Source organism: Cryptomeria japonica, chromosome 6 (assembly GCF_030272615.1).
Source record: "Cryptomeria japonica chromosome 6, Sugi_1.0, whole genome shotgun sequence".
NCBI lineage: Eukaryota > Viridiplantae > Streptophyta > Pinopsida > Cupressales > Cupressaceae > Cryptomeria > Cryptomeria japonica.
In genome coordinates this window covers 526,010,013-526,032,928 of record NC_081410.1, presented here as the reverse complement: position 1 = coordinate 526,032,928, position 22,916 = coordinate 526,010,013, and the positions used below count along the sequence as shown (strand labels likewise).

Genomic DNA, 22,916 nt, shown 5'->3' with positions numbered 1-22,916 from the left:
CCACGAGTATCTAGTAGTCTCTATGAGATCTCCATCCTTGAAACAAACTAGGAAAAATTATGAATGTGCCACAATTCAAGAATTCAATTTTCAAGAGGCAAAGTAATGTTATGGATCAAGACTTATCAACCCACAAAAATTGTCTTAGCTACCAAGCTATTGTGAATGTAAATGTGCCTTCAGAAGACTGCTAGTACAAAACCTCAAAACTCTTGACATAAATCAGAGACATCATTTAAAAATGTTGCAAACAATGCACGTCACTCAAAGCATGTAATTTTGTTATTTTCTTCGTGGTAATTATAATGCCACTGTCTTGACAACGGAATAGTGAACTGGATGCAATCAGGACATCCTCACATTGACTGTGCTTATCACGCTCAACAAATATCAAAGCCCATGCATGCATCCTCCGGGACTCACATTTGGTTATAACAGTTTTTGCATCTGAACCAACCTTGAGTTAAGGAATTGATACTTATGAGTTATGGGAGCGTTAGATTTTCACAGTCCATATCAGTGATTTGATAGTATAACTTTTTAAGAAATTGGTGTAGCAGATGTAAAACTCCGTTAGACAGTTTTCTCCAGAAACTTTAAAAATATGAAATATCAATTGACCTTTATATCAAAGTGGAGCTCTCCTACACCTACAAAATTTTGCATGAATGTATTTAAAACTGATTGCTCCAATGAATAAATTATGGCAGTCAGATATTAAGCCATTTAATGAGGAATAATGCTTCCTACTTACATGCTGATAAGATAAGGGCTGATAATATCTCATTGAATGATGAAATCTAATGACATGAGCTACTGATATTTTAATGTGCAGATATCTCAATGCATTTTCTCTTAAGACTGTCCTTGTACATTCCCATAGAAACTTCCTTTTACATGATTTTTACCCTCTATAATACATAATATAAATATGTATACAGCATGTACAGTTGCAGAAATCTCTTTATGTTCATTTCATTGTTGCAATTGTACTTAAAACATTTGCAAATGCACACGCAGAGGTTTCATAAGTTTATAAGTCTTAATGGAAAAAAAGACAATTTTGAGACTCTTTACACTTGTGCTAAGGCCTGAAACTTGGAGAACTGAATCAAGGTCTGCCAAAAATACAGCCTTTATTACAAGAAGTTGGAATCAATTACAAACACCCCTCAAAAACTTAAAAAATAAACAAATCGGCTGTTGCATACCCAGAATATTACATGTATACAGCCAATGGATCCTGATAGGTGACTTCTTGATGTAGACACAACATCACAGACATAGGGACACCGTCATCATCAATGATGGTTTGGTAACCCATTATATAAAAAAAAATGATTGAGCCACAAAAAAAAAAATTAGACCCATCTTTGCCATCGGTTGTTGATGGCTTCACACAAAACTTGCAAGACTTGCAAGATAGAAAACGCTGCCAGCATGTCAAAAACAAAAAACTCTTGACATGGGATGCTGAAATTAATCTCCATCTGGTACTATGTTATACAAGAGGATACAATACCCGGTAGGGTCATTCCTCAACTAGGTGATGTAAACACCAGTTGTTTACTCATTACACATAATCAAGCTCCTTACTGCCATAAATTCCATCCTAAGTTCCTACCGATAAGGTTTTGAAGGAAGATAAATATTTAGACTTCCCATAGCACAGATTAGCTGTTAAACTTACCATAGCTAACTGATTCAATAATGAGGTTGCATAGTTATCATTCCGTTTCCCTGCATTCTCAACAGATTGAAAAGAGATCAGTTTAAAAACTTCTTAAAATGAAGTGTATAATGTATAATATCATAATTGACATGGAAAAACAAATATCAAAATAAACAAGTACAATCGAGAATCAGAATACATAATTATACTACTCAATATTCCTTAGCAGATACTCGAGCAAACATGGTACTTAGTCTTAGAGATGAAGATAAGGTGTCGAAAGATTCAAGATGAAGATAAGGTGTTGAAAGATTCAAGTACATTCATTACAGAAGAAACAAATCAATAAAAGGCTAAAAGTGGACCCCACTAAAGATCCATTATAAACAAAAAAATATTCTCTAAAATCATTTCTATTTCACTGTCCACTGAGGTCTACCTACAAATGGATCATCAACAGACAGCAGGGTTTACCAGGGTCAAAAATAGGATTGACTTCCAAATTTGAAAAGATAATAAGAATGTGCCTAAGCCAGTCTATCCCAGTCCTAGAATTTCTGTTACCAAGGTTCTAAAGGTTTGAATTCCAAAAAATTAGATAATCTCAGATATTGTTTCCGTAGTTGTGTAGGGCAAAGCATACAACTATAAACAGACAAAATTTCAATGATAAACCAAATACTAAAATCGTGAAAAGGATAGCCAATATTAGCTTAAATACCATTTGTCTCATTTATGACTGGAGTAAATACTTTACACCGGGATAAATTTAAACTGCATAAGCAAAAAAAAAAGATTTATTGTGATTATTTTGGTGGACAGGATCCTTGTTCCCAGGTGGGTTTACCAGAGTTTCATCCTGCTGACAAGGGTTCCAATCTAACTATGGTCTTCCCCACCCAAAATAAAATGTGAATAAAGATCCTTGTTCTCAAAAGCATGTTTCAAGAAGTTTTCCAATGAAAAGAAAGTAGTATTTTTCCTTTGCAGACATCCATCTTACAACCACTATATTCAACCTCATCTATCCTCCAAATTGTTACCTTGCTTTCATGCTCCAGATTTTTAAAAATATGCTGTAAGGAAGATGCAAAGACATGAAAAGTAATGCATTGGAGATTTTACTTAAACGCAGAAAATTCAGTTCCAGAATTTCAATCAACAGGTTTTTGAAGGTCTCAATCTTTGGAATCATACGATACAGAGACTACTTCTGTAGATTACTAGATTGTGTAAACTGTAGAGACAAACAGAATTTCACTATTGGACTGAGTATTAGAACTATGGAATAGCTGATATGGACTAAAAAACCATCTATATCCATTATGATTGAATTAAATACTTTACATCAGGATAATTTAAAGTGCAGATTGAAAACATGACTATTTGTTGTAATTATTTTAGTCAACGAGATCTTTGTTCCCCAGATAAGTTTGGCAGAGTTTCATACTACTGAGCAGGGTTTTAGTCTAGCTGTGGTCTTCCCCACCCAAACGAAATGTGTATAATGGCCCTTCTCAAGAACATGTTTCAACTTTCAAGTCCTTTCCTAAAAATAAAGTATTTTGCCTACTGGGGACATCTTACAACCATTATATTCAAGCTCATCTATCCTCCAAATTGTCCTTTTTTATTTAGATAAAAGTTCCAGGGATCTATATAGGGGCCCCACCCCTATATCTAAAAAGAGGAACAAAGAAATACCAAAATACTGAACCCAAAGATCATAATAGGTAACAAGCATAGAAACAAATCAGCAAAACATAAAAACAAAACCAATAACAAGAAAAAAAATCAACCCAGAGAAAGGAGTAGAAACAGCACAGCAACAAAAAGGAGAAATCACAGCCACTAGCTGGACCCAAAATCTGGAGAGACCACAAAACATATAAACCATAATTATGGAAAGTTCACAAACTCCTCATCTACCTATACCCGAGACAAAAGGCATTGCCTTCCAGTGATCAAAAGCCCCGTTGTAGACATCATTCACTAAGACTGCCACAGTTTACACCTCAATAGCACCAACTACACAGAAGCTATTAGACCTCCAACTTTGATACATTAATCTCTATCTGATGCACATAACAAGTTAAAACATCATTCTCAAGGTACAGCAGCGTATGGCCTGCTCACAACTCATGAATGCCCTTACGGTGAGAAATGATCATATTCTTAATTACCTGTAGCAAGTCTTGGCAGAAGTCAAAGAGTTTGCCCACCTCCTTGGCAAGCTTGAGCATTCCTCACACATACCTTTATTTCCTTGATCATCCAATACATTCAATGGCTGCCCCAAATCCTACAAACCCTGAACCAAAACTCTTCTGTATTCTTCCTGGACACAAATCCAGACTGCCACACAAATCCACTCGTTTGAACTGCCACAGCCAATTTAGCCTTAAAATACACCACGATAGAAGTAAAAAAGCAAAGTGGACCGGTGTTTTCTAATCCATCAGAATTCAGAATTGATTTCTCATTTCAGTGTTTCAACATCTTCAACATGGATGGATCAAAGCAGTTGAAAATCTTTTTCAGCCCATGTTCTGACACACTTCCTTTGCAGAAAGGTATAATGTCTTCTTTTGGGAGGACACTAAATCTTGCCCACTATACTTGTAGAATCATTGCAGGTTATGTATTTTCAATCTGCTGTGGTAATTTGGACAGATTGAATTCGATGCTGTTTCCCTCTTTGAAAGCTGAACACTGCTCTCTTGGATGAGTGCTATTGCTGAATGGTTCGATTTGTATTTGATTGCTGAAGGTTCTTTGCTCTCTTAGGAGAATTGATGTTAATTGTATTGATTTCCTCCATTGATTGATAAGTCCCTTTCAATGCTTGGAATGAATTCTCCTTTATGGTTTATTGGTGGAAGGGTCACCACCTTTCATAAGAATTGAGTCACCACTTTTCATTGTTGCCCTGGAGAATAATATATTATTCCTCAAATTGATCTCCCCTTTTTATCTCCTCCTCAAATGAAAATTTCTCCCCTTTATATCCTCCAAGGTGAGGGAGACTCACACCTTTTCGTAATGGTCAAAACCTTTCACAATTACCACCCTTCGAAAGGGTCACAACCCTTCATCATTGCTGCCCCTTTGAAGAGTCACTTCCTTATCTTCTTCCCATTAATACTTCCTTAATTCCTTTGCTCCTTTCTTCCTTCCTCCCTTATCTCCCCAAATGAAGTTCTCTTCTCTCCCTTTTATATCTCATGTTTGACGGAGTCACAACTTTTCATTTCATGCCTTGTAACCCTTCATTAAACTTAATTAAATTTTATTTATATTAAATTTTATTTTGTTCTTTTATATTTTAATTTATTATTATTATTACTTATTAATAAATCCTTTTGCAACAAGGGGACATTACAGTCCTCCCTTCCCAAAATTGCTTGTCCTCAAGCAATTGTGGGATAATCATTGAGTCTAGTTCGTATTCTACCCTTTCACAATGTTCCTTTGATCTTTGTGTTAACACAAGGACTTATCATATATCAAGATGAGGATTAGAAGCATGAAACACATCTAAGACCTTAATTGCAATGTTCTTTCCCAAATAAACTAATCTCTTCTGGTTTAAGATATGCCAAACATGGAGTATACACATAAAAACACGAAGTATACAAATGAATATTTGAAGACACGGAGCATACACAAATACTTGAAGTATACACATGAATATATGTAGAGATGGAGTATACAAACAAATACACATGTTAGATTCCTTCAATGGGTCTAACCCCATCTTTCTATTTGAGCAAGAAAGTGGGCCTAACCCCAATCCTTCTACTCCTAATCCATTTCGAGTTAGAAAGTGGTCCTAACCCCAATCCTTTTGCTCCCAATTCATTTCGAGCCAGAAAGTGGGCCTAACCCCAATCCTTCTACTCCTATTCCAATTCTAGCCAAAAAGTGGGCCTAACTCCAATCCTTTTGCTCCTAATCCATTTCGAGCTAGAAAGTGGGCCTAACTCCAATCCTTCTGCTCCCAATCCAATTCGAGCCAGAAAGTGGGCCTAACCCCATCTTGCTGCTCATAAGTCATCTAGAGCCAAAAAGTGGGCCTAACCCCATCTTGCTGCTCATAAGTCATCTAGAGCTAGAAAATGGACCTAACCCCATCTTATGCTCCCATATGCTTATTAATGTGTCATAAATTTGCTTCAATATGCTTCAAACATTTGCTTGATGTCTCATAGATCTATTGTTATATCTTGTTCACATCCATATCTTTCATAATTTTTCAAACTCATTTTTATATATGCAATGTCCCCTCTTCTATAGACAAACACTCGGGAAACGAGGTTTGCCTATTATCCATCTTCGAAGGCAAATCTAGTGGATAGGAGATGTTACTCCAAACAAGGAAGGACTTACACGGTATAGTTTGACAATTGGTTGTCTTCATCCTTGAGCAAATAATGTTATTTATGGCTAAGTCACCTTTTTGCTAAAAATAGAAAGCCATCCAAGGCTAAAACGAGTAATTTTATATTGTGGTGGCTATTTATAGAAATAATTAAAAGCTAAAATAAAGTAACTTTATAATTTTATATTATAAAGTTAAAATAAAATATTAATGAGAGACCCCATGGCATGCCTCCCTAGGTGTTCTAAGGTTGTTTTAAAAGGAGGGCTTTTAATTAATGGTGAAAGACCCTCAAGGTAGCCGTACCACTTAAGGGAGAAATATTTTATAAAATAAACTTATTAAAATGAAAAGAAAACCCAAACGAGGTCGATTAGGGTTTGGGGTTAATAAAAGAACATTTTGGGGTCTCATTTGTGCATTCAATCATTCATTTTTACATCAGCATTTGGAGAATTGAGCTCTGAGGATGATTTGAACAGCCTTTCAGACTTTTGGGAACGAAAACTCCTTGGAGATTTGTGGGTTGGACGGAAACCCAGTTCATAGTTGTGGGAAATCTATACAGGATTTCCATTTGTGCTTAATTGGAGTGTTTTATAGGCAAATTTACAGGTTAATTTCCAGCAAATAAGCATCAAGGGTTTGAAGCAATCAGATCAGCAAAATTCAATAAAAATAATTGTTGCCAGGAGAACAATTTTACCAAAAATCAGTGAAATTGCTTAAAAGAATAATAATAAAATTGTTTGCAGCAGAAATGAGGTGAAACGTGGCAGATTTGGAGGGATTTGAGATTCCTCAAGCCAGGCGTACATTCTTCTAAGCTCGCCGTACCTTTCCTAAGCCAGCCGTACCATTCAGCTGACACTAGATTGCACTTAATGACCATACCAGCCAAGAAAGGGATTGGATTTCATGCAAACTTAATTGTCAATATCTTCCAGCGGTAATTTGGTGATTTCTACAGGCTATAGGAGTTGATTTTGGTTCAAATTGTTGTTTTTGTCAGTAAATTGGATAATTCTGCTTGGGAGCCAGGCGTGGGACTAAGCAATTCCCCAGTAATTGTTTTTGGTAATTTATTGTAGAAGCAAATAAAGCCATTTGGAGTCATCTTTGCTTGTTGGGAGCTCATAGATTGTGTTATCTTGAAATTCATCAATAAAATTCCAACCTAGTTGAGTGCTGGACTCCTGGTATGCGAATAGTGGTTGTGGTGAATTATTTCCTTAATTCTGAAATTTATTATCTTGCTGTTCCAAAAATCAGAATTCTGAATTTATTTATCAGTCATTAATATTTCTACATTTTGAATTCAAAAGTATTGTTTCATTGTCAAACATTCATGATAAACCCTTATGCAATCATTGATAACAAAACCCAAGCAAAAACCTCAGAAAAACATATTTTTCTCATAATAACATATTAAAGTCATCTTCCAAACTGGTTGCGATGTCGTTGTGTTACACTCCGCAAGCTAGGGTTCCTACGAGAGGGCACTACTATGCCGGATTTCCTCTCGGCCGAAGGGTTGGCAACTGGGCATCTGTGGTAAAGGAGGGCAGTGGCGGTTTCAGATGTGGTGGTGCGCCTAATTGTCCTCAAAAGGATGGATTTGAGGCTGTTCAAAAGAGGAAGGGCGGGAAGCTAACGCTGAGGGTGTTGTCCAGGGTGGATTAGGGGGTTGATCTTGCTCCCGACCTCATGCAGAGTGCAGAAGGTCAACGGGGGTGAGGAAAGGGGGTTTCTTGGACTGGAGTGAAGAGCATTTGTTGCATGGTAGTGAATCGTTGCCACATGGTATAGATCTTTTGAAACCCTCTGCATCAGCTTTGGTGGCAACGGCCAAGCTGGTTATGGTCTCATTGTCAAGGGAAATAGAGGAGGTTGAACATAACGAAAGGGTTTATGCCAGTCTAGGGCTTATTGGTCGTTTTAGAGGACTCTAGCCAAGTCTTGGGGATCTTCATAAACGGATTTCAGTACATTGGGAACCCATTGTGGATGATTGTGTGCAGATTTATCCCCACGCCCAAGGGTTCTTTGTTGTTGTATTCCAGAATGAGGCGGATAGAAACAAAGTTTTGAGATGCTGTCAGTGATGTTGGGAGGACAGGCATTTGTTGATGCTGAAACCTTGGCACCCGGCTTTCAATCCTGATTTGGAGACTTTTGACTACACTCCTCTCTGGATCAGGCTTCCCAATCTTCCAATGCAATTTTGGTTTGAATCCTGTTTTGAAGCCATTAGGAATTCCTTAGGTAGGTTTTTATTGACTGACGAAGGCTCTCTTAGTTTGATGCATACTACTTTTGCGTGTTTATTGGTTGAAATGGACTCTTCCAAGGATCTCCCTCCAGAGATTTCTATCTCAACTTCGAAAGGTAGTTGGCTGCAACTTGTGGACTACAAAGGGATTCCTTTTAGGTGTAGAAGGTGTTTTAAAACTGGTAATAATGCTGATTCATGTGATAGGCGTAGGGTGAAGAGACCAGCTTCATGGTGGAAAGAGGTCACCCCCAATTTTTAAATGGTGGATAAGGAGAACCTGATTTCATTCTAGGACCCTCAGGTCTTGAGTGGTGTGAATTTGGGTGGCAAGGGTAAGATGCCAGAGACCAAGGGTGATTTTGGCACAACAATGCAAGGAAAAACAGGAGGTTCAAGTGGTGGGGGGAATGATAGTGTTAATGCAGTCAAATGTGGGGATCAAGCAGGTAGTGAGCAAATGCAAGAGTTGAAGGCTAAATCTGGTTCAAAGATGGGGTTCATAGATGTTTCTAGTACAAACCACATCAATCCACAAAGCTTGGACTAAGGGGGGAAAGAGGTTTTGAGAGCATCCAGTTTGAAGTTATTGGAAAATGCTAGAGATGAAGGATGGATTGAGGTTAAAAGGAGGCGGGATAAGAGAGCCAAGGATGACAGTATTAGGCTGATCCTTCAATCTTAGGAATTGGAGGAGGTTAATCAACATTGTTCACAATGACTTGTTAATGGGTCTGTCGTGACTGTGGGGAGGTGACTCCCTGGTTGTAGCTCCACCTGGTTTGGGCCAGGTCAAAACCCTGATTCTTAATAAAATCAACGACTATTACCGAGCAAAAAAAAGAAAAACCTCAAAAAAACTATCCTAAATCTTTCAACCAACAACATCAAAAACAGAAAAAATGCAGTATACACTGGCTGGGGATCTTTCAATATACTTTACTACTAGATTATCGGGTTCGGCCCCCAAGACCCCTGGTACTGGTCCGGTCCGGTCTTGGTCCAAAGTTCTAGTCCGGTCCGCCTGTGATCGGGACAGGGTCCGTGATTCATAGCCCTGGTTTGGACCAAGTCGAACCCAAGAGGACCCAGGTCGAACCCAGGGGTCTGACAGCCCAAAAATGGTTTTTTTTTAGCAAAATTTAATTTTTTTGAATTCCACCACATAAAAAATTAAAATACAACCCTAAAAGTGAGTTTTAAAACATTAACTTGACTCATTTCACACAAGCAAGGGGAAATGAAGATGTGGGATATAGAGCCAGAGCATACTGATTTGGATGCTTTCACTTCTCAGCTTGTTGCATTTGATGACTCTAAGAGCGAGCAAACTTAAAGTACAAGTGTAAGTGGCATTGGCATTGATTCATCTAATGTCAATGTCAATGCCAATGTCAATGATGAGGAGGAGGAGAATGAGGATGATGAATTAGAGAATCCATTTGATGATCAAACTTTAAATTGTTGAAAGTTGAAACAATGATACTTGAATATTTTATCATTTTGATATTAAACTTGATGTATATGATGTTGTTATGGTATGATCATGATGCTATGATTACAAGTTTATATTGGTTTTGTTGTTTATATGATGCTATGTGACATGCGTATAGGCTGTATATATATATATATAATTTACATGTTTTTGTACTAACAAACCCAAACCCCTTTTCAAAGTTTTGCCATACCGGCATACTGGTTCTTGAAACCCGAACCGGCAACCTAGCTTTACTATCTTCATATATTTCTTGTTCTTTCTAACATTTCACACTTCATCATTGATATTACTTCATATATCTCTTCACTTCTTTTATTGATGTGTCTTTTATATTTATTGTCCTCTTAATATTTATTTTATTCACTCCATCCCTTCTGCTTGGATGATCATGATAATTATTCTATTTTTATTGTCCTTCTCATCTACTATTCAGCCACGCTTCTCATTCTCCCTTTATGGTTACTCATGCCCTTTGGTAAGGGGCGATTTTACGGAAGGAGATATTTATTCAAGGAGAGGCATCCTTTTCTTTTAGATTCCATTGCTACCATTTGCTAATAATGACAACGTTAATATGAATTCAATTCACTGATAGGCATGTAACTTATCACTTTGTTATTAATCTTCTTTGAGATAAGTGTTGCACCTTATGACTTATTATCACTTTATGTTTGGCATTTCTCCTTTTAATCAATAATAATTCATACTTGTAATGGCATGATTATAATTTGCTCTCTATTCCCTCAGGTTGGCAGGAACAGTGCTCTGATATCACTTGTAATGTCCCCTTTTGGGAGGACACTAAATCTTGCCCACTATACTTGTAGAATTATTGCAGGTTATGTATTTTCAGTCTACTGTGGTAATTTGGACAGATTCAATTTGATGTTGTTTCCCTCTTTGAAAGATGAACACTGCTCTTGGATGAGTGTTATTGTTGAATGGTTCGATCTGTATTTGATTGCTGAGAATACTTTGCTCTCTTAGGAGAATTGTTGTTAATTGTATTGATTTCCTCCATTTATTGATAAGTCCCCTTCAATGCTTGGAATGAATTCTCCTTTATACTTTATTGGTGGAAGAGTCATCACCTTTCATAAGAATTGAGTCACCACTTTTCATTGTTGCCCTTGACAATGTTATTTTTATGATCAGATTTGCAATACACAGAAACACAGAAATACAACACATGAACAAAATAGAACACACCATATATCTTGGGAAACCCCTCCTTCTCAAGGGAGAAAAACCCAGACCAAGGTGACTTTTCATCTTGGGTCGGCCCTTATAAATATAAAATAATAATTTGCAATAGGCCTTACTTCTAGGAATACCTCCTGCAGCTATAAAACACTAACAGAGAATAATATATTATTCCTCAAATTGATCTCCCCTTTTTATCTCCTCAAATGAAAACTTCTCCCCTTTATATTCTCCAATGTGAGGGAGACTCGCACCTCTTCATAATGGTCACAACCTTTCACAATTACCACTCTTCGAAAGGGTCACAACCCTTCATCATTGCTGCCCCTTTCGAAGAGTCACTTCCTTATCTTCTTCCCATTAATGCTTCCTTAATTCCTTTGCTCCCTTGTTTCTTCCTTCCTCCCTTTTCTCCCCAAATGAAGTTCTCTTCTCTCCCTTTTATATCTCATGTTTGACAGAGTCACAACTTTTCATTTCATGCCTTTTGAACATTCATTAAACTTAGCTAAATTTTAGTTATATTAAGTTTTATTTTGTTCTTTTATATTTTAATTTATTATTATTATTTATTAATAAATCCTATTTCAACAAGGGGACATTACAAAAGGGTTCTTAGGCAAGCTAAAATCAGTCCCTGGTATAAGTAAAACACCAGATGCCAACCCTACCCACCAAATCAGCAAATCCAAAGACCCTAATAGCAATAAACCACCAAACCAAACAAACACAAAAGCCAGATAAGTGAACCATACAGGAAGCCACATGCAACATAAAACAAATATATCTGTACAAATCATAGTGACAAATAAACCCCCAGCATGGCCAGCCATCCACGCACAATGCAATCAGATCCAAATCTGCTGTCCCTACATCACAAACGAGACTTTGAGAAGAAATAAAAGCTAGCCTATGGAGGGTGATGGCACCAACTTATAAACATAGTGGCCTAGCTTAATTGATAAGCCTTGCGAGACCATCCTAAGCAGACATTTCATGACTTTCTAAGGAGCAATTTTTTATATTGGCTATAAAATATGCCACTATCTTTTGTTCCCTTTATCAATGTAGCACCTCTACATGATCAAATTATTTTTTCCATGTTAATAGTTCTTTGAAAATAGCACGAAACTTCCAATTAGGGCAATGGACTTTCTTCAAAGCATTGACAACTATTGAAGAATCTTCCTCCACTATGATATTATGGAAACCTTCTTTACAAGCCAAGGTTATACCAGTTAAGAGCACCTCCCATTCAACTTTATTATTTGTTTTAACTCCCAAACTGCATGATCCTCCAATTACAAAGCACCCAAGGTGTGCTGTAACACATATCCAGCACCTGCTGGACCAGGATCACCATTAGAAGATCCATCAAGGTTAAGCGTTCCACCCTGCAAAGGGACTTTCCATTTTTCCTCTCTTTGTGTTATTCTTAAAGGCTACTAAACCATTAATGGGAATCTATCCTCCAGATTATTGCCTTGCATCAATGCTCAAGATTTTCTATAAAGAAGATATAAAAACAAACAGAAAAGAAAAATTGAAGGTATTATCAAAATAATTAAATATATAATTAGCTATAATTTATAAACAAAAAGTATAAACCATGAAACTTTTGTATGGAAAATTTAACAAGATATAGAACAACCAAAGAAGTAGTTGCCTTCTGATGCTTTCTGCGTAAATTCAAGTCAAGAACAATAATCTTATAATGATCCACTTCACATTAGCCATCAAATTGAGATGCGATTTATTTGTTTTGTCAAATGTTTCAAACTTTTCTAAAACTGAAAGAGTCTACTTTATTGTTTAACAAAAACCTGTTACTTTTGTTTTTCCTTCCCTTGAAGTAGACACAATGACCTACTCAATAATTGTTGTGATTCAAATTTTCATTTTGACATATATGGACATAATATCTTAGAGATAGAAGTCTGTAATATGATACAAGTATTTGAAGAGAAAACTATTGAAAATATTATCTTTGCCTTTAGGTGATTGAAGTCACAAACCAAATAATTTGTAAGAAAGCAACCCATAAACAACAAAAGTAAAGCCTTCAGATAACAGCTCAAACCTCTCAGGATATCGCAAAAGTCAGGGCACCGAACGATGACGCGGGTCATGTTTAGTATCTAAAATATGGTGTGATGGCAATAATAATATTAATGAAAAACCAACAAAACAAGTCAAATGAGGTATTTAAGATTTAACCAAACTAGGATTGGAAATCTAGACATACATTAAAAAAGTATGAATATTTCCAAGATCAATCCTATGACAAATTTCTAAATACTACAAAGAAAAGATAAATCTTTGAGTAATAATCCTAAGGGAATTATAACAATTGAATCCCCATGATGATCAGAAGAAAAGGGGCCTCATAGAGGTTGATCTAATGGGTAGTTTCTAGGGTCCCTGTCAGAAAATTGCCTTCTTTGTGCACTATATAAATACAATACGCAAATGCAGGTTAGATATTACCTTCCTTTTACTATGTTAAAGAGATATAAGTCTTGGCATCAGTTACAGGAGGGAAAACTTAATCGTAGATTCATAGGATAGAGGTGTTTTATGCAATAAAATTAGCTAATTGTCATGAATAGAGGGTTCATAGTAAATACAGTTGTGCAGTGGAAATTATGGTTTCAATTTTCTGGTTGCAAGGCAATGATCTGCCATGGTTTCTTTTCAAATGCTTGGGACTCAAAATGAAAAAAGAAATACAACATCAAACCATGCAGATCAAGTTCATGCTGCGATTAGGATGAAAAGAAAGGGATACAAACTTGAGCTGGATTATGCATATAGAGTGATGTTCCACGGATTTTCCTGACAGGGGGACAAGTTTTGGGGACTGGGGGACCAAGGGCCTAAATTTGGGGATGGTGAGGGGACGGTGGGGGGATGGCAGAAGAGTGGTGGTTGGGGGGGGTGGTGCTGATAGAAAAATAGAGGTGAATTGAAATCTTCAAGGCAGAATCTGCAATATAACATCTTTGTGAGTGCTCCATGAAAGGCGAACTAGTTTTCACGAAGTTAAAGGTTGCAATCAGTATGTAATGGCATGTGCCATATAGCAAGTGACCTGGCGGCCTCCCCAGCAGAGGTGGTGGAAGTGGTGGTGCGGTGGGGGAACGTTTCCCCCAAGTCTCCAAGTCTCAGAAACGTCCCTCTACAGGGGACGTGGATTTTTTTAGGGAGGGCTTATCCCCATGGAACACTGATACAGAGTGAAGCTACTCGCATATACTATTTTTATTTTCATTGGTTTCATGAATGCAGTGAATACTTGTTTGAGGGTGACTGATATAAAACAAGAGTTTACAAACAATATTCAAAACTAGCAACAGAAAATACAAATATAGTACTCACAAAACAACAATATATCTCATCCAAAAGCGAAATAATGTAGACTGTCATTACCTCTGTCAAGGAAACAAAAACTGCATTCTGCTGCACACAGGAGTCATTGGTATTACTAGCCCTCATTTCTACCCTCCTGAGCTCCCGCAGGTGTTGAGCAATTTCCTGAAGCAATTTCATACCCTCATCACCTTTCCTTAATGATTTGATACTGTGCCTCATGAATTCTCTATCAGCTTCAAGAGCTTGCAACCTATCATTAAGATGATGCACTTCTTCTTCAATGGCGAAACGATTATTGTCTCTAGCAATCATGGAAAAGCTGCGCCAGTCATTAGACAGGCCTGCAAAATAGGATGCTTCTGTATTATATGATTCTTCAATTTCATCTTCAAAGCTTGCAGCCTCAAACAAAGGAAGAAGCCTCTTGCCCTTCACAACACCTGATTTTCTTGGAGTGCATGCCTTTATGTCAATTGACGGATCTACCTTGCCTACAGTAATTCTTTTCTGAGATTCTTTATCCCATTGCATTTCTTTTAGTTCATCGCACATTCCTCTCGAATCATTTATAGGTAAACATTTCTCGTTGCCATTAATCTTCTCTTCAATGGATGAATTTTCTCCAGTTGCCAGGTAACATGATCTGTTTTCATCTGATATCACATCATAATGGTCCTGTGTCTCTGCATTTTCTTCCCGATGTACCAAACCAATGTCAGAAACTTCTTTTACTTGCATACCAATTTCAGAATCTCCGTCATCTGCCAATGTGTGAAGCTTCTCCTGTAAGCTTTTTAACCGCTCTAGAATAGAAAGCCTTTCCTCTTCAAGATCAACCATTGATTCATCCAAGCTATCCTCAAGTTGCTGATCTTCATGGACCCCACTTGCACTAATTGTCAATTCCAGACTTTGATTATTTTGATGGAAATCAATATCCTCCTCAACTTCATGGACACTTGAGGAACTTTCATCTGTGTCTTCACTCGAGGATGAGACAGAAGAAGTCTTTAGTTTGCTGAACTGATCAATAAGATGTTGTTCTGAATCCTCCTCATTTCTTTCTGTTTCTAAATGATTTCCAGACTTTTTACTCAAAGCCCCTTTTCTTTTATCTTTTCTTTTCTTTGCTGCCTCGAGATGGAATTTCTTTCTGTAAAGTTCAACCTCCTTCTCCAAATCTTTAATTTCCTTCTCTCTTTTAACAAGGACTTCATTCAATAGTTGCAAAGCTTCTTGATCATATTCTGCTTGCTCATCCATCATCCTTTGGTATTGTAATGCCTCCATTTGCATTGCTGCTTTCTCCTCTTGTAGACGTGTGATCATGGCCATGGCCTGGTTTGCAGCAATAGCAGAGGCATTTCTCTCTGCTTCTAATTCTGAGTAAAGAGTATGAAGAGACTTCCGATCTTGCTCCAGATGCCTTTTCAGACGATCAACAGTGCTTTCACCGTCCAATTCACTCAGAATGCTTCCATCCATAGAGTCAAAACCAGAATCATTTCTATCAATTGATGCCCTCTTATGCAGCATATGCAAACCTTCAATAAACCTCGGAGTTTCAGGAGGTCTATACTCATCTACAGTACTCATACCTACCACCATACCATGGCTAGTAAGGGAATCAATCCGATTTAAATCTTTTGCATAAAAGCGCCCTGGCGATAATTTGACCTCTTCCTGAGGTTTGTTTGCTTCCTCCTCCCTAAAGGGATTCATACCCATGCTATTCAGTTCAACCTTACTTTCATTGGCTTCAATATTTTCAGATCCTGAAACCACAGAAGGAGAAAATTGAAGGAAAAAATCAACATATAAAAAGGATATATTATATGCAAGACTGTAACACCAATATCGGTAAGCCTTTGTGACCATCCTGATAGTCAGAACACAGATAAATTGCTGGAGCGAGAGCCCTACTCAGATTACTTTTAATGTTTCTATGCCTCGGATTCCAAAGGTAAAAATGAGCATTATGAGAACATGGTAAGAGATGTGATAAAGAGAGAGATATAACTTAGTTCTTTTGGTTTTGGACAACATAGTTTACATGGCAAAATTTTGGATTTGACTAACATTGTAGTGGTTAGTGATATTTTATTTTGTATGTATTTCACAATAAAATTGGAGAAGAAAAACAAATCTAAAGCTCACCATTTAAACTCTCTCTTCCAAAATCTTCTTGTGCTACTTGTGAAGCAGGACCTGCGACAAGTGTGACTCAAGAAGATGTTACTTCCACTCTCACAAGAAAAAACAATTTCAAGACCTAAGCATTGTTCATGAGCATTAGGGATAGTACCTCCAACAGATTCAATTTGGTCAGATGTTCCTTTCACTTCTAAGGATAAAACTGGTTTCAAAACCTCTGTTCCAAAACAAACCTTGTTAGCTTCGAGAACATCCTTTGGATAAGAAGTTGGTTCAGCATGAACAATCTCAGTGGGCTCCTCCTTCAACTCAATAGCTGAAACTGATGAAAGATGCCCATTTTCTGAAATCCCATTCCACTCAAGCTCTCCAAGACCATAGCCTAGAGAAACAATGCCTTCTGAAGATGAGCCCTCCATAGAAATTTCTTTGTTTATTGGCTCATCCAAAATAATCAAGACTTCCTCAGAAGATGGGATAATTTCCACAGTTTTATGAGGTAACTCTGTGGGTTCACACAAATTTTCCACGATCTGATGGCTTACTGAATCACATACCTGTCCATCTGTGCCCAATACGGTAAACCCAAACATGCTTGTTGAAATATTTTCAGGAGAAACATATGTATCCACAAGCGCAGTTTCTGATTTGGCATTCATTGAATCAATGTTTAGTATGGTTTGAAGATCAACCTCCGCAACTGGACTCTCAAAAAATTCTTCCACACAGTATTTTTTGTGAGATTCACTCTTGTTTATGGTTTGGGAATCAACCTTCCCGACTGACCTCTCACAAAATTCTTCAAAAAATTCATTTTTGTGAGCTTCCATCTTGTTTTCCAAGATAGGCACATCAGGCGCTACACCAAGACAGAAATTCTCCACATCTGAAACCATATCGTGAACTAAACCTTGCAGCAGACTATCAGAGATTACCTCTACTTGTGAATCCAATCCTTGCAAACCCTGTCCACTGTATGCTTTTGCAACTTCTACACCTACCTCAGAGGATGCTCGTTCCGATGCAGAGTCATCCGATGTATCTTTAAGCTCTGTATATGCAATATGGCCCAATGGAGTCCACCTCAAATCAATTCCTTCGGCTTCAATCCCTTCGTCCTCAGGCTTTAAGCTGCTGCATTCCTGCAAGATAGCCTCGGGATACTCCACTGATCTCATCAGAACTTCTTCCCTGTCAACACCCTCGGCAAAGCCTACCACCGCCTTCGGAAGGGGCGAACCAACCCCATTCTGCCCTTGTACATAAGGAATCCTAACCAACCTGTCCAATAACAGTCTGCTTCTCTTTAATGGGGTCTTGCAACATGAACAAACGCCATCTGATATCCATTCAGTACTCAATTCCCCCAATTCTTTTCCCTCCATCTGGGAATTCACATTGATTTCATTTTTGTTTTCCTCAACCCTGTGAACCCAATGATCATTTTCACCCTCGTGATTGGCCAGACAAACCCCCTCATTTTTCTTATCCGGGTGATAATCCTTCTCTAGACCCAACTGAGTGCCACCATGAACGATACCCTCAAGATCCACATCCAATTCCCCCTTATATGTACACAAACTAGGTTTAGTCTCTTCAGCAAAGGAAAGCAAACAATCTTCACACATACCTTGAACATCAGACAGATGCTTATGAGCATGGCAATAACCCAGAGAAGAAATCTCTCTGGCATGTTGGTCACATACCAGTTTTCTATAAAATCCAGGTTCTTGATTATCCAGAACATGATCGAGTCTGTTACACCAAAGACAAGGAGGGTGGAGCCCAAAATACTCTGCAAACTTTCTAGTAAAATAAGACAGCAAAGCACCAATGATCAACAACAAGATCAGCGCCCATTCGAGAACTGCATATATCAATACTGTTCCAATCCTTCCAAAATTCTTCTGCATAACAACGGCAATCTGCTTGGATGCCATCTGATTCAATACCCAATTTAAAAATCAAATATCCCTTTAACGGGCTCTTTAGATTTCTTTGCAGACCAATATCCAATTCCAAAATCAAACGTCTTTTTGGTGGGTATATTTAAATTTCCTTTCCGAAGTAGCCCAATATGCTCATATCCTCCTCTGAGAAGTTCCAGTGTAGTTTTCTTTATTCACTGTGCTTTCTATCCGTCCTTAAATTCTTGAAAACATAAAGCTTCAAAACCAATATAATTTTTTCTGTACAGAAAACAGATCTGCAAGTAAATAGAAAAAATGGTTGGATTGAGAAAAAGCTGTCCTCACCATAAAGATGCAAAATGAAGTACGAAAAGGAAAAAACTTGAGTATTTAAAGAATGTTATTAGTTTAATTATAAATTAAATGATTCCCATTGAAGATCATCAGAGTTCGTGCTTTGACAACTAAAGTGATTTGGTATCACTAATCAACTGACCTGGAAGAGGAGCGCTCGCAGGCTTGCAGAAAAGAATATGGTGATCACTAAAACCACAATTTCTAGTAACTTTCAATTAAATTATTATTTTTTTCCTTTTTCGCTTGTATTGGTGGGCCATCTTTTGATGGAAGGGACAATGTGGGCCCAAGATTCTCACCAACCTAGCTCCATGTTTTATTCAGTAACAGATTTGTGGTTGATCAACGGGAATTTTACGCAGCAAGTCAAAAGTTTTCATTTGCGGGAATTTTACGCAGCAAGTCAAAAGTTTTCATTTATATTACTTTGGGACACCTTTGGTAATGAATGTATCGTGTCTGTCGTTGAAGGATTTGAGGTTCTGAAGAAACTTTTAGCCGCAGGAATAATTTGAAGAGGTGCGTGTGTTGATGGATATGACGATTGTTTTATGAGGAGAAGTTGGTAATTTAAGACAGGATATGAGATTTTTTTGTTTTAAAAGTAATTCTAAAATGTGCAATTTTACAGTTTTATTACAGTAACATAGCACATATTTTGATAAAAAATGTGTATGAATTTTTGCATGCAATTCCTATAGAGTTTTTATCACAAGTTTCCAAACTCTCTAGAATTATATATTGATGGATATGAATTTTTTTTGATTATATGGAAAAAAAAAAAATTGTATATGGTTTTTAATGAATTATTCTAGATTTAATAAAGGCTTTATGTTTGTAATGAAACAAATAGTATTATATAGATTAGGATGGTTTATTAAATATAGTATGCAAGCAAATAATTAATTTAGATAAAAGAGGGGATTGATAATCGAAAAAAATATTTAAAAATGTAAATAAGAGGATTAGAGGTATTTGGTTTTAGAATAGATAATGGAAAAATGATGGAGAATTAATCTGCTTATGTCTATAAAATGACTACCCTCAATGTATTGGATGAGTTAGAGCCTAGATAACCTTGAATTTTATTTTCAATTCAATCTTGAGTTTCATAGGGTTAATCCTTGTTGACATGAACTAGAATAGATGCATGAGATTGAATTGTGTCACATAGAAATGGTTTGAAAAAATGTGTTTCTAAACATCTACTCGTCTTCACTTTCTTAATATCTCAATTATCAAGGTGGTGTCTAAGGATATCATTCGAGAGATTTTTCACTTAATTATTAGGTGATTGTTTTCTCCTAGGTCACCCTTCTTGGCATAATGGATTAACCACAATGAGAAATATTGAATACATCATTCACCAATATGTAGATGCCCATACGTAAATGTGGTTCTTTTGGCCTATACATAAATGTAGTTCCAAAATTTGGCATTTGAATTAATGGCTCAATGAATTCCCTTAAATACCAAAATTTAGCAACATGTACCAACCTAGGTCATACTGAGTAGTAGAAAAGGAGCAAGAACTTTAGAATTTGAATTTCCACTACAAGATTGATCTTGATTATATTGGAAATAAACCAAAGTATGAAACTAATAATCTCGAGATAAGGAGTGAGTATATGGTAACTTGTGAATGTAGGTGTAACAATGAGGAGTACATGGTGAATGTATAGGAATAAGTGTAAATTGAAGTAAAATAGGATGGATGGGAATTGGGCCATGAGCCAAACGTACGCATAAGAATGTGTCACTTGTTGATATATAATTGCATAAAATCCACCTATTGGAGCAATTAGGACATTGTCTAATTAATTATATAATTAGATCCTTTATTATTTTATTCACTTAAACTAAACTTAGGTGTCTTATATCTTTCACTAGATTGAGCTTTATTTAGCACATGTTGTCTCATTCATTATGATGTGGACACTTGTCAAGATCTTTTTTAATCTTACTCTAGGGTTTACTCTAGGGTTGCATCCATCCATTCTATAAGGATTCATTATATTCATTTGTAATCATTAATCTTGTGTCCATCAATACAATTATCAAGTTGTTATGTGATAGGTGTTTTGCTTGTAGACTATTCATGGGCTTGTGGGGTTGAACAAATAACTCCAACACCGCTAAGTTGGGCAGGACTATGCAAATTTCATGAACAGATTTTACCCCCACTTTGATGTGTATGAGAATATAACATGAGAGTGTTTCAAAAAATATGGGTATTCCCAGTCAAAATGAAAAAAAACTTTTTAGGCACTCATAGAAATATGTTGTCTTTGAAAAATATATAACAATTATTTGTGTATTATCATTAGCATGAGCACTCCATCAATACCTACACAAAAATGAGTAGTTTGTGCCTCATATTTTAGTAAAGATTTCTCAACCTTGCTCTTAATGTTGAGTATATGGGTATGTGCACAAAGATGGTCAGAAAAGTGGACACCACCCAAAAAAACATGAAAAAATAAGAAGCGCATACGCGGTTATAAAATTTAAAATCACCCCATATGCGCTTAGGTTCGTTGTTCCCGAGCCTAAAAAAATGTAGCGCATACGCGCTACTTTTAGGAAAGTGAGAACGTTTGCGCTCATAAGCCCTAAAGAACCGTGTACACGGTACCTGTCAAAAAAAAAAATTAAATAAAACTGGGTCTTATTTTCCCGTGACCACGCCTTTTTTTCCCCATTTCCTCCACGAAACCATGAACGGGGTGCCTCATTTCTCCTCCATACACTATGGATCAAGGTTAGTTTTTCTTAATTTTTGTCTTTCTTTCCCGTTTATTCAATTTGTTTAACGTTTTGAATTTAATTTCGTTAATTTTGATTTTTTTATTTATTTTTTGTTTCAAAAACCAGATTCTGATAATCCACAACAAGAACAACAAAATGCACCTCCTGAAAACCCACAAGATGCACCCCCAGTTCCTCCTTTTGACCGCATACCTAAAACATAGGAGCAATTGATTAATCAGTTAGGGCAAAACACATCTAAAATAAATAGGTTGATTAATAAATTGAAAACTGTTGGCATTTGCATGAAGATTGCATTAATGATATGTTATGTTGTCATTGATGTCAATTGAACCAGTAATGGTATTTATGATATTGTTGATATTGTTGTTGTTATTGATATTGTCTTGTAACCGGTAGGAAGAGCTTTGAGGAAGATGTTGTAAACTGGTATGTATGTTTGTGAGTAGAACTGGTAAATCGGTGTATAAGGTTAAAACCCTTTCTATGCAATGTAATCAGTAAACCCTACCAGTAGTTTTTTGTTAAACCCTAACTGATCAAGTTTGTTGGTTTAAGATCTAATGATGAGCAGTAATGATAGTGACATGTGTGATCATTGTATGAGGATAAGTTTAAATTGTTTTGGCATGTTTGTTTGATTGTCTGGGGAATGAGAAAAGTGGATTGCATCTAATGCATAGCGCATGATGAGTTACAAAGTCCGATGAAGCAGTGATCATGGAGCGGTTGGAATTTTCTTGAAGAATGTGTATAGATTGCTATGTAAATCCAATGGTCACACTTGAACCGATTTGTTTGTAATCTCTATGAGAGAATTAGGTTTTTGTTGTGTTACCAACCTAATTGATTTGTATTTAAGGTCGATGAAGTTGTTTTGTTTAGAGTTGGCAAAGTGTTGGCTGAAATCAGTTGAGTGTGTGGTTGCCTAACCGGATAATGGATCTGCAGTTTGTGTAAAGGCAGATTAAAGCTTAAAAGGGATCTGATCAAGCAAATGTAGTGCTATTCAGACAGATCAAGAAAACTGTTGTTTTCTAACAATTACAACAGAATTGAAATCCCCTAACCGGGCAATCTCTAACAAGCTTGGTTATTTCTTAAATCCTCTAATGAGGTGATCCATTAGCTTGGATTCTCAAATCCTCTATCGAGGTTACTTCTAGCAGGGTATTTGCTTTTCATCAAGGCACTTTGTAAATCCCTTAACCAGGTGATTCCTAACAGAATCAATTCTTAACAGGACTTATTGTAAAAGCTTTAACAAGCTTGGCTCCTAACAGGGCAAACTTTAGAAGAATTCAGATAACTATCTTATGAGTCTCATC

General features: G+C 36.8%; 1 protein-coding gene across 2 annotated transcripts; it reads right to left on the bottom strand.

The window, feature by feature from the left end:
• Positions 1-1,117: 1,117 nt before the first annotated feature.
• Positions 1,118-19,052, bottom strand: LOC131067970 (uncharacterized). 2 transcript variants are annotated; one of them, XM_058003152.2, is made up of 5 exons: positions 18,959-19,052; positions 16,704-18,758; positions 16,556-16,606; positions 14,456-16,173; positions 1,118-1,740 (listed from the first exon to the last, which is right to left on the bottom strand). In XM_058003152.2, the coding sequence occupies exons 2-5, from the start codon at positions 18,490-18,492 to the stop codon at positions 1,705-1,707; spliced, it is 3,594 nt and encodes a 1,197-aa protein (XP_057859135.2). In that variant the 5' UTR covers positions 18,493-18,758; positions 18,959-19,052; the 3' UTR covers positions 1,118-1,704. The 2 variants fall into 2 exon arrangements, with proteins under 2 accessions (XP_057859135.2, XP_057859134.2); XM_058003151.2 differs by lacking the exon at positions 18,959-19,052 and having other exon boundaries at positions 16,704-18,914.
• Positions 19,053-22,916: the final 3,864 nt, after the last annotated feature.